At 51.2% G+C, this 12,293-nt stretch overlaps 1 protein-coding gene across 2 annotated transcripts in view; it reads left to right on the top strand.

Moving 5' to 3' along the window:
• ASIC2 (acid sensing ion channel subunit 2) overlaps window positions 1-12,293 on the top strand; it is a 1,177,580-nt gene that overhangs the window by 1,151,148 nt on the left and 14,139 nt on the right. For both annotated transcript variants that reach the window (XM_075559255.1, XM_075559254.1), the window contains exon 4: window positions 12,062-12,212. In XM_075559255.1, the coding sequence (XP_075415370.1) occupies window positions 12,062-12,212 (151 nt within the window). The remainder of the gene's footprint in view (window positions 1-12,061; window positions 12,213-12,293) is intronic.

The raw sequence follows: 12,293 nt of genomic DNA, 5'->3' as shown, positions 1-12,293 counted from the left end.
AGTGCCTCTGTGGATGTGCATGCAGAGTAGTGGTTGCTTGGCTCCCGCAGGCTGCGTGGACTGCAGCTAGGCACACTGATTGGTTTTCTCGATATGGCAACACCATGCAGGCTGGGCAGGCAGGGCATGGGCGATCCAGAAGTCTTCATGTCTGCTCTTTCTGGACAGTCTCTCCTTTTCCTTGGCATTCAGGGAAATGGCGCCTTTTATACCCAGGATTTCAAAGTGTTCACCTGTGTCTGATTCACTTGCTTTCTTGAGTTTTTGTTGGAAGAGGGGCATTACAGGGCATCTGAAGATGCTGCTGCCTTGGACCCTCTCTCTATCGGTATTTTAAGGGTACTCTTGGGAACGGACACAAGTTGAACACAGGACTGTGGGTGTGAGGGTCTACTGAGGGTCTTGGGTCATGAGTTCACTGTCAGTCAACTTCCTCAGTCACAACCCCCTTGTGAATGAAAAGTTGCCTGGTCCAGCACCACCCCCACAGACCTTGCTCTGTGTGAGCCTGTTGTTGCAGCCACTGGGTCCATCCATCTCAATGAAGGGCTCCCCCTTTCTGCTGACCCTCTACTGGACCAAGTACGATGTCTTTCTAGAGCAGCGGTCTCAACCTGTGGGTCTGAACTCCTTTGAGGGTTGAATGACCCTTTCTCAGGAGTCACCCAATTCACAACAGTAACAAAATGACAGTGATGACGTAGCAACGAAAATAATTTTATGGTTGGGGGGTCATCATGACATGAGGAACTGTGTTCAAGGGTTGCAGCACTGTTCTAGAGTGATTAGAACCCAGAGAGAAAGAATCATATATGGTATATATTATCTCCATAGTGATATATATGATCTCTAAAGATCGTGCATGTGATATATGTTATCTATTGAGCTTAGAGATATGATATGTATGGTCTATGTAAGTTATACATGCGATATATTTGGTATGATATGTGTGAGCTATAAATCATATAGAGAAATTACATATATTTATATACATAAGAGCATCCTCCTCATGACAGGATATCCAGGATAATCTATACAGTATGCAAGGGGGTAACCCTCTCAAAATGGAAAAAAGCTCCTCTGGGCAGAGCTTTTGTAGTGCGCATTTTTCCTGCTAGGCAACCATTGAGCAACTCACTCCGAGTTATTGCACCCAGTGACATCACCTGGGAAGATTCTCCAAGGCCACAGTGAATTTTTAATAAAAGCAGTTTCACTCAAACCTTGTTTTTTGTGATGGCCCATTTAGGAGACAGTGTGCAGCTGTGAAATTTTGCTTCCTGCTCGGGAATAATGCCGCAGAAACTGTTGTGATGTTGACCACAGCTTACAAGGACAGCGCTGTGGGAAAAGCTCCAGTATACAAGTGGTTTTCTCATTTTGAAAATGGTGAAATGAGATTGATGACAAACCTCATTCTGTACATCCGTGAATTTCCCTAATGGACAAAAATGTCAACTTGTAGTGCATTTGGAGTTCAGTCCACCAGGTCAGACTGTTCATCAAGCTTTCTATGTAGAGATTCTGAAATGCTCGCATAACAGTGTGTGACATTAAAAGGCCTGATTAATGGCAGACAGGGGCTGGTTTTGCCACCACGACAACACACCTGCTCACCCAGCCATCTCAGTGCACCAGGTTTTGGAATAAACAGCCCGCCTCTTGCACCCCACACACTTTACTCACCTGACCTCGCTCCGTGTGACTTCTTTTTGTTTCTGAAAATGCAGAGGGACATGAAAGGACAGCGATTTGACTGCTACATAGAAGTGAAAAAACAAAATAAGGAGGTGCTGTCAGCCATCCAAACAGATGAGTTTGAAAAATGTTTCCAAGAACGGAATCACAGATTTGACAAATGTAATGAGTGTAATGGAGAGTACTTTGAAAGTGATAAGTTTGTTTTGTAAAAAAAAAAAAATTGTTTTAAATACATAGCTTGGGGGGGAAACTCCGGTTTGGGGAGTATAGCCTCGTGTATATATTTGTAAATGGTCCAGGAATCAAGACTTGACACTCTGCCTCCAGTTTGCTGGATAATCTCAAGCAAGTCACTCTAGCATTCAGAGCAGCCTCTTGGCCGGTGCAATGGTGACAATAATCCCCAGGGCGGTTCTGCCCGTTCTATGGAGCTGCCACGAGTCAGAGTTGACGCCAAGGCAGGGGCACATTGAGAGAGAAGAGCTTCAGGGGAGCATCCTGGGGCATGCAGGGCTCTCTCCGGGGGTGAGACTTGGATAAACAAGGTCTTCTTGACAGGGGCAGTGGCTGGCACCTGGGGATGAGATGAGAAAGGCCAGCCTGGTGTTAGGGCTCTAGGAGAGCCTTCCACCTCCACCCCGACTCCCCTCTAATTAGCAACAGGACCTCATAGTGAGGCATCTGCGCTATGATAGATGCCTTGTGTGTATTGTCTCATTGAATGCCCCAGCTAGCACTATGAAGTAAATATAATTATTTCTATTGTTCAAACGAGGAAACCAAGTCTCAAGGATATTTTAAAACTTACCCACAGGGCTAAGCCCCACTCCCCCCACCAACACCCCCAGCCTTGACATCTAAAAATGCATTGAGGTGTGTGCCCCGCCTCATTAAGCAAACCCATTAAATAAACAGCCTAGCTCCCATTTCGAGTAAACTCATTGGGGGGCATGGAGGAAGACAAGATAAAATGCCCCCATCCCAAGAGATGTTGTGAGCTGAGGCCAACCTATGCCTTCCAAACACACGCCCACCCCATCGTCCCACCCACCCCCTGCCCTCCCTGCAGCGCTGACACAGGGACACCTCCGCTTCAATGTAACCAAATGCATTTTAGCATGAAATGGTGGGAAACTAGGGCTTGGAGATGAATGACCAGCCAAGGGGCAGAGTGAATCCCCAGATGGAAACGCAGCAGAGACACAGACTGCTCAGAACTGCCCGGGGCTGGCCCCTTGTCCTCTCTGGGCGTCATTCACATCTGGGGGTCTGTCTGTGATGGATCCGCCTGTATGCAGCCGCCCTGAGGTTGTCTGACTGAACCTTAAGAAGTCACTCCTGCAGGTCTCCCCACTTCTTCATCGGTGATGCTGTTTAGAGAGAGGAAACTGGGACCAGAAAAAAATTAATAATTAATAATGGAAGAAAAGGAAGTTGGGAGAGGGAAGCAGAAGGAAGAGCGAGTGTACCTGGAAACTCAAATCACCACCTTCCGCTTACAAAAGGCTGAGTGTGCAAGGCGGGGGGTCAGGAGCTCGGGTACTATGTCCTAAGGACCCAGCTCACTGGCCAATCAGGTGGCGGGCCCAGGAAAGAAAGGGCAAAGGGCGCTGGAGGCAGTAGCCTGGCCCTGGCCACAGGGATTTAAGAAAATCTTAGGCTCTGAGAGGGGACGTGCCTGACCTGGCCCAAGGTCAGCTTCAGAGTAAGTGGTCCCATCAGGCCTGAATGACTCCAAAGCCCAAGCTCCCTCAAAGGGCGGTGGGTGGCCTGCATTCCTGAAACACTTCTGCCCTCTTTCAGCCAACAAATCACACAGCGACGAGGCAATTTGCAGAGAACCCGTTACCAGCGCCTACAGCACTTGCCCGAGAAGTTGTATCCAAATGAAACTGTGATTGTAACGGTGCACGGGGCAGGCATGGACACTGGAAAGGCCCTCTTCTGCTGAGGAAGCACTTACTTTGGGGAGAGGGAGGGAGGGAGGGAGGGCATCAATGTAGCGGTGTTTTGTAGCTACTAGTGATGTATACTCACTGCATGTGCAGAATCGGCAGTAACCATTACGGACAATTTCAACTAGTGCAATGTTGGGGTGACTCCCTGCGTAATGAACACGTACCCAGGATCCCAGCCTTGCTGCATTCCCTACGGCTCCTCCTCCAGGCAGGGGGCTTTGCCCATGCACTCCCCTCTCTCTAGGACACCCTTGCCACTCCTGATCTGCCTAAGAGTCTGGTCCACTGTGAGCACTCCTCCATGAAGGAAGGACCTCTCCCAAGTTGGTTTGACCATGTCAGCCTTGGGCCCCCTACTGCTCCTGTGCTTCATCACTCCACTTGTAGCTGCTGCACTTCTGGGCACCCGCTTCGTTATGTACACATCTGTTTCTTCCTGACTGTGAACTCGGGGATGCGTAGACCATATCTTCAATCATTTAAAAAGCCTAGCAGTGGGTCGGAGCAAAGGAGATACTAATAAAGATTTATTTGATGGACATATGGAAGTATGGGTGAGGGGATGGATGGGGAGATGGATGAATGATGAACGGGGAGATGGGTGGATAAACTGATGGAAATAACACTGCAGCGGTGTCTCGTCCCCATGACACCAACGCTGGAAGGACGTGTCTAGGCCTTCAGAGGCATGTCTGGAGCCAGCAAGGCCCAAGGTGAATTTAGTACGAAGGAAGTTACAACCCTACCCACAAAAACCATCCTCTTGCTTTTATGCAAAACCAATTCACATTTTCTGTTCCTGTCACATTCTCTCCCTCTAGTAGACATTTTGCAAGCGATATAACCCTATTATCTTATCATTAGTCACAAACCGTGGGTAATTTGCTTTATAAATTGATTTTGGTTGCCTGGTAAAGTGCTACATCAGCTACCACTGTTACTCAGTCCCCAGGGACCGTAGCCAGAAGAATAGTCCACTCTGGTGGGATGCTCGGCATAACCCTCTGTCTCCCGTGGCAGGGTTCTGCCTGGGCGAATGCTCCCGTGGCTTGATTGGCCCCTTGCCAGCCCACAGGAGCTCTCCTTCCCAAGGGAGCAGACCGTCATTTCTGTTCCCACAGGAAGATCACACTGAGAACTTTCTGTCTTGTGTGTGGTATTTACGTCTGATATGGTCTCTGTGACTGCTGAACAATGTGCCGTTCCACGATTTCTGCAGACAAAGCTTCCCCAAATACAGCCCTTCTCCTTGGTTCCAACTTCTAATGGCACTGCGTAAATCCACCCTAAAGCCCTATCAGTGATTGACTGGTGATGTCTGCCTTGTGTCATGATCAAGAAAGGGGAGCCGTCGCCTAGTTTCCCTTACAGAATGCACTCCCTAAAAGTCACCCAATGCTGAACCCAGATGGTTCCCATGAGGAAAAGGAGTCCCCTAGACAAGATGGGGTGTCCCAGGACCCTTCCAGTCAGACAGACCTGGGTTGGAATCCTGCCTCTGTCACATGTCACCTCTGTGGCGCTGAGTGTGTTAACAAAGTTTGCTCCTCTCTAAACTGTGCACGATCCCGTTTAACTGGAAAGGTTGTGGTCAGGACTGAAGTATAAAATGCATCTATGCCACAGTCCCCATGCTAGGAAGTGAAGAATACCTGTTCCCATCTTTCAAACCTCTAACACAGCCTTCGTCCACCCATCCAATAACTCTCTCTGTTGCAGTGAACCCTGCCCTGCTGTGGACCATCTTTCCTTAAGCAAAGCAATATAAGGTAGTTATCAAAAGAGTAGAAGACCGCTGGGCTCCAATTCCAGCTCTACTTCCCACGACCCATGTGGCCACGGTCACTTAACGCTTAGATTCTCTGTGTTCCAGACTCTCCAGATATACAAGGGAGATAATGAAGGTGCCAGGCTTTGGGCTGGTCAGAAGATGCAATGAGTCAATACAAGTAAAATGCTTAAGACAGTGGCTGGCTTCTAAGTGAGGGTTCAATAAACAGCAGCTGTACCTATGTTGTCAGTTAGGCTGCCGTCAGTGTTTGGGGAAGTAGTGTCTCAGCTCCCAGGGATGAAGAGAGATGATGGTCTTCAACGTGAGCCTGGCATGTTGTGGGTGCCCATCAACTGCAGGTGTTCTTATCGCGCCGATGCCTGAAGGTGACTCTCACTTATTCCGGATCTCACGGCTTCTGTTCTGACCTTGTGGGTTGAACTCCTAGTGAAGCCAGGCAGGGACAGGAGAAGGGGATTGCCTCATTTCTTCTGTGCTGGCAGCAAGGACATTTCTCCCATGAGGCCTTCCTGCTGCCTTTGTTATCAATTGATTCTTGGATTTAATGTCCGTGTTTCATTTGGTTTTATTTTAGCCTTGTTTAAAAGGAGCACAATATAATCATTTGTGAACACCCTTAAATCATTCAGCAGGATACAATAAAAACATCAAACCGAAAATTATGGCTTGAAAAGCAAGCTCTTATTTCCCCTCCACCTGGGTGGGCGAGACCGAAGTTTGCACTTACGGTAGATGGTGGGAAACAGAAAGGGGAACTCACAGAGGAGAGCCAGAAGCAGAGGACCTCACTGAATAGACTGATCCTAGAGCCTGGAGCCTCTCAGAGCATAGTGCTCTGTTATAGATGGGACAGAAGGACCCAGGGGAGTTGAGTGGTGGGCCCAGGGTCACACAGGAAGACCTGGCCATGAGCGATTCCAGGACCCAGATATTATTTTAGTGCAAAGCCTACCTCCATGCAGGACCCCTGGGGGCCAACATAGTAACCCTGTGCTCCTGTCTGAGTTAGGAGTCAGCCCTTGTCCTGATCCTCTGAACTTGGCAAGAGAAAGCACAGTGGGGCAATGCACCCATTCACCTAGCCAGTCATTCAACAAACAAGTATGAAGCACCTCCTATGTGCCCGATCCTGGGCTGGGGTGTTGTGATGCGGTGAGCCAGGGGCGATAGGGAAATAGCCCAAGAGGAGGATGCCAATTAAAGCAGGCATGGGGACGGGGGCGGCCGCAAGACTGATCCCCCTGGACTAAAAGGAGAACCCACCTCACTAATCAGAAGGCTCCGATTCAACAAACAAAGGTAAACACCGTGCTAGGTGCTCCCATCTCTGTTGTCTCCCCTGGTGCTCCAGCAATCCCTGTGAAGGCCACTAGTGATCTCCAGTTCATAGGTAACGAAACCGAGGGCCACAGGGGCTGGATAGCTTGGCCGAGGCTGCACAGCCTGTGAGTAGTGGCATCTGGTCCTCCAGCATTCTCGTCACCACCCTTCCACCACAGATGTGGCGGAAGAATAGGACAAACTTCGAGGGCCTAAGAAAATGCCCTACAATGGTTGCCCTGCGGTGGTGTGAGCCAGACACAAAGAACTGGGAGGCTCCGGAGGAGTCCCACAACCTCCCCGAGTGAGTCCAAGCCCCTTCGTTTCTGAAGCAGGAAGCCAAGTGCAGGGAGGTTATCGTTCCCGCTCCAGGAGCCTCAGCAAGGCACCGGTGCCCGATGTGGGTACTCCAACACTGGACTTCCTGAAAGGTAATTGGGCCACCCCAGGGTCCCGAACAAGAAGGGGCATGAAATGCTGGGCCCTGCCTCCTGTCTAAAAGGCAAGATCAGGTTGCGCCAGCTGTGTAAGTGACAGAGCTGGAGCCCAAACCCATCTGGGCCGAACCACAGAGTATGTGTCCTTAACGTGAACTCTGCTGGTAGGAGACGATCCACAGTTCCAGGAATCCGGGCGCCAGATGAAGAAGCAGAAGCCAAGCCAAGCCAAGGCCAAGGAGCTTGACCTAGGCCTGGGAGGAGGCTGCAAGGCTGTCCTGGGCCCAGTAGTATTTGGTTCAGATGAATATTGTGTCCAGTCCCAGAAGCAGGAGACCAAGGGGCAGATCCAAGAGTCAGTGTCAGGTGGGCATCAACTCAGCATTGACTCACCAAGGGCTCGAGTGTGGGCTGTAGACACCAGGGGACATGTTTGAGGAAGCTTAGCAGCAGTCTTGAAGACTGACAGGTCATCCTGGGGCCCCTGGAGCCAGGGGCAGCCATGGCTAACCACAGAGCCAGCTGCTGGCAGGTCGCCCGTGTCTTTGGGCTGGGAAAACCTTGGTTGAGAAACAATTTCCCTATCGCTTCTCGGCCTTTTGGCTAAGAGCAAGTGTAGAAACCATTTCCCCAGGCAGGCAGAGAACAGATATAAAATATTCCCTAGCCCATTAAAAGGACTGCAGGAGGAGCCTCGTGGCGGTGAAAGGCAAGCATCAATATTCTTAATAACAAAGACATTGGAGTGCCTTGTTCCGTTGATGTTAGGCAGTGTTGAGTTGGTTCTTCTGTCCCATCCATAACACGGTACCGGCCTGCTACCTCCTCACACGGTTCTGATGTTTGAACCTCTGGTCGCAGCCACTGTGTCCATCCGGCGTGCAGGGAGTCTTCCTCTTTTTCGCTGCTCCTCCACGTTATCACGCATGGCGTCCTTCTCCAGAGACTGCCCTCTCCTGATATACATGCCAACATCCACGGACAAAACCTCACCAGCCTTACTGCTAAGGGGAATTCTGGCTGTACCTCTCTTCCAAGACAGATTCGTTGGGTCTTTGGGCAGTCCACAGTACTTTCGACAGTCTTCGCCAGCGCTGACATTCAAACGAACTGGTTCTCCTTCGGTCCTCCTTGCTCAGTGTCCAACGCTCACATGCACATGAGCTCAGTGAACATACCATGGTTTGAGTCGGGTGCATCTTGGTCCTCAAGATGATCTCCTTGCTTTTCAATATTTTAAAGGTCTTGTACAGCAGATCTGCCCAATGCGAGGCGCCCTTTGGTCCCCAGACTGCTGCTGCCATGAGCATGGATGGTGGGCCCAAGCAAGATGGAATCCTTGACCCGTCAATCTTTTCTCCGTTCATTGTGCTGTTACCTACTGGTCCAGTTGTGAATTTTTGTATTGTTTTGTCTTCTTTCCATTAACTTATAATCCACATGGAGGCTGCAGTATCTGATCTTCATCGAATGCTTCACGTTCCTAAATGTGCTCAGTTCACAAATGTCGATGATTATCCAGTCACCAGGTCAAGGGCACCATGGGAAGAGGATGTTGGGGTGAATTCCATGTCAATGCAATATCGCCTCAGGGCTCCTCCCTAGGCCATGCCTCGCTCTCTCCCTGGGCCAGCCAGACCCCATCCCAGCCCTCCCAGCCCCCTCAGCTCCAGATCCAGCTTTATGATGGGCAGCTCAACGTGGGAGTCTGAAGTGGCATGAGATTGTATCACAAGGAGCACCACTCAAAGCTACCTAACCTCAACTAAGCCAAGGCTTGCTGATCTTAGAATCAAATTCTTAAAAGAGAGAAGTGACGCTGGGCTATTGGTTTGAGTGAATGAAAGGAGAGAGATCAGGAAAGAATTTGTTAGGAGGAGGGGGTGAAGCTAAGGCTTCGTAGGCACCTACTGTGTGTTGGGCGCTGGATTTACTAATTTCCTGTCGTCAGGTGAGGAGCAGTGGTGTGGTGTGGGAGAGCTCTGTCGCCCACCTGAAAGCACACAGCAGAGTTCAAGGGTCTGTGTGGTTCCTTCCACCGCCATTACTTCTCAGTTTAGAACCGTAGGCTTTCTGGGGTTTAAGGGATCCTAGACATTATCTGTCTCATCCAACTGGACACCCAAGACCTAGGCTGTGGGTCAGACTCGACCTGAGGGCAGCGAGTTGGGTTTGGATTTGAATCCTAGTCAAGGGGTGGTGGAGCCTGGGCTTGAGCCTCCCTGGTGATGGAGAACCCACTGCTAATACGGCCTTATTGAATCATATGAGTGAGATATACAGGTCTTCCTCCTGTTGACACAGGATTTATTCCTCGATAGGGTTAAAGAGTACTGCTCGCACTCGGGTCACAGAGCCCGTGCTGACTCAGAGCAGCCCCCTAGGGCAGGGTGGAGGGGGCCCTGTGGGTTTCCGAGCCTGCAGCTCTTTCCAGGAGCAGACTCAGCTTTCTTCCACAGAGCGCCCGGTGGGCTCCAACCCCTGACCTTGCAGTTAGCAGCCCACGGCGTAACCCACCGCCCCGCTGAGGGTCCTTCCGGGTTAACTAAGGGAATGCTGATCACGTGCCTCGTACAGTGCCCGCAGCATCCAAAACTGTTACCTCCATCCCACTTTACCGGTTACTGTCAGGCCTGTACCTCTCTTTCCCTCGGGATGCCGGGAAACAAATCTCATTCCTCCTCCCTGAGACAGCTCTTCAGATCTTTGAAGGCTCTGCTTCGGGGTCCCCCTGAGGCTGTGCTTGCCCAGGATCAACAAATCTTCCAACCCATCTCAGACGCTCATTGGTAAGCAAGAGTCAGTGCTACCCATGCTGTGATTCTCAGCTGCTCTTGTACGAGAGGTGTCAGGAAACTGATGAAACCAACAAGCTGGTCACAGTCACAGGGGGCAGGGGTGTGTGTGTGGGGGGGGGGTCTGAATCATGACCCCAGCAGGAAAGGAGTGGTGGCTAGCCCTGGAAGGACCATCTCCCTCGCCTATGGCCAGAGTTCCACCAGTTCATATCCATGGCCTGCCCACTCCGGGAGTCCTTTTTAATAGACGAGAAAGAGCCAAGACCCTCCCCCTGCTCAAGTTAAATTATACCATATTTGACCCCAGCCCTTATCTAAAGGCAGGCCGTACGGGCCCCTCTGAAATCCAGCTTTGTATGGTTCCACTATTGAACAGTATTGAGGGCCCATTCCATTCAAAATCAGAGATTACTGCCTCTTTACTGGCCTTGGAGGAGAAAGGCGGAGCTTTCTACCCCTGTAAAGGAGTCCCGTCTCAGAAACTCACAAAGGCAGTTCTACCCTGGCCTCCAGGGCCTCGATGAGTCAGAATCAACTGGATGGCAGTGAGTTCGGAGGGCTTGAAAGGAACCCTGGTGGCTCAGTGTGTTACATGTTAGGCTACTAACCATATGGTCTGCAGTTCGAACCCACCAGTAGCTCCAAGTGAGAAAGCTGAGGCTTTCTGCTCCCATAAGGACTTACAGTGCCGGAACCCCAAAGGAGCATCTCTGCTCTGTCCTGTGGGGTCACTGGGAGTCGGAGGGCAGTGGGTTTCGAGTGGCTTGAGCGGACCTTGAAGGGAATCTCCCCCTCCCCTATGTAGTCTCTAGATGGGGAAGGTAAAGCCCAGAGAAGCGTGATGACTGGTCGGAAGCCGTACAGGAAATAGCTGAGAAAGGCCTCCGCTTATTAATGCAACACACGGGAAATGGGGCCGTGAAGCAAATGCTTCTGGTAGTGAAACCAGAAAAAAACACTCTGAAAAGCCCTCCTGAGTGTCTCGTCTTTTCACCCTCTGAGTTGAACTTCCACTGCCCCACCCCACCTACCAAGCCTCTTGCCCCCTGGAGGCAATGTTAGACTATGTGACAAGCACACACTAGGGGGTCAGGGACCCCAAGGTCCATCAGCCAGCTGGGCCGAGCACGCTGTATGGGGCCTGAACGTAGCACCTCATGTCTCTGTGCTCCGTCTTCTCATCAGTAAACAGGGATTGGGGACCTGTTCCTCAGAGGAGACTTGTAGCAATTAAGCCAGTGTCGAGACTCTGGGTTCCCAGTCAAGATGGGGTCAGGTAGAAGCTCTGTGAGGGCCACAGCCTTCATGAGTCTGGAAATTCGTGTCCCCCGAGACACGCTTGGTGATCTGCTTCAGAGAGCTGTCATTGGTGCCCAGTCCAGCCCTGACACCCATGAACTTGCTATGAGTCAGAATCCCCTCAAGGGGGACCGGTTTGGGTTTGACCATGATAAAGCAGGGCGCTGGCTTCCTTGGTTGCCATAGCGAAGCCCCACAAGCTGGGTGAGTAAGAAGACCAGAGATGCAGCCATTCACAGTCCTGGGGGCGACATACCTGAAGGCAAGGATGGTTTCTTCAGGGCCCGGTCGGGAAGAATCAGTCCCATGCTGCTCTGCTGCCTGCCGGTGACTGCTGACCATCCCCACGGGCCCTTGACCTCCACACTCACGTGGCTTTCCCCTTGGGTGTCTCTGTAGCCAGATGTCTTCCTTCTTACAAGGACACCTGTCATATCAGGTTTAGGGCTCACCCTAATCCAGCATCGGCCTCGTCTTGGCTTGACTGCAGCTGCAGAGCTCCCGTATCCAAACAAGGTGGCACTCACAGGTTGCTGGTGGCCGTGCATTTGTGTAGGATGGCTTTGGATCCAGTAGCGGCAGGAAAACCAGTTTTGAAGTAGACACAGGTCAGGCTATGGCGCGACATTGGCATGCGCTATGACCAGCACTTGTTCGTGGACTGAATAAGTAACTGAACAAGACCTGGAGTCTGTTGCTACGGCTGAGCCAAGAGCCCCCAGGGCTGACCTCTGCCCCCTCCCTCCTGTCTTGCAGCTCACATACCTGCCCCCACCATGGGGTGAGTGCCGCTCCTCGGAGATGGGGCTCGACTTCTTTCCTGTTTACAGCATCACCGCCTGTCGGATTGACTGTGAGACTCGCTACATCGTGGAGAACTGCAACTGCCGTATGGTCCACATGCCAGGTCGGTGCATGGAGGGGAGATGGGGGCGGGGGGCTCTGCTGGGGACCACCTGGGCCCTTCTTTGCATTGAAAGAAAATGCC

This window comes from Tenrec ecaudatus, chromosome 10, assembly GCF_050624435.1.
Source record: "Tenrec ecaudatus isolate mTenEca1 chromosome 10, mTenEca1.hap1, whole genome shotgun sequence".
Lineage (NCBI taxonomy): Eukaryota > Metazoa > Chordata > Mammalia > Afrosoricida > Tenrecidae > Tenrec > Tenrec ecaudatus.
The sequence above is the reverse complement of the archived record's forward strand: the minus strand, read 5'-3'. Positions and strand labels throughout refer to the sequence as shown.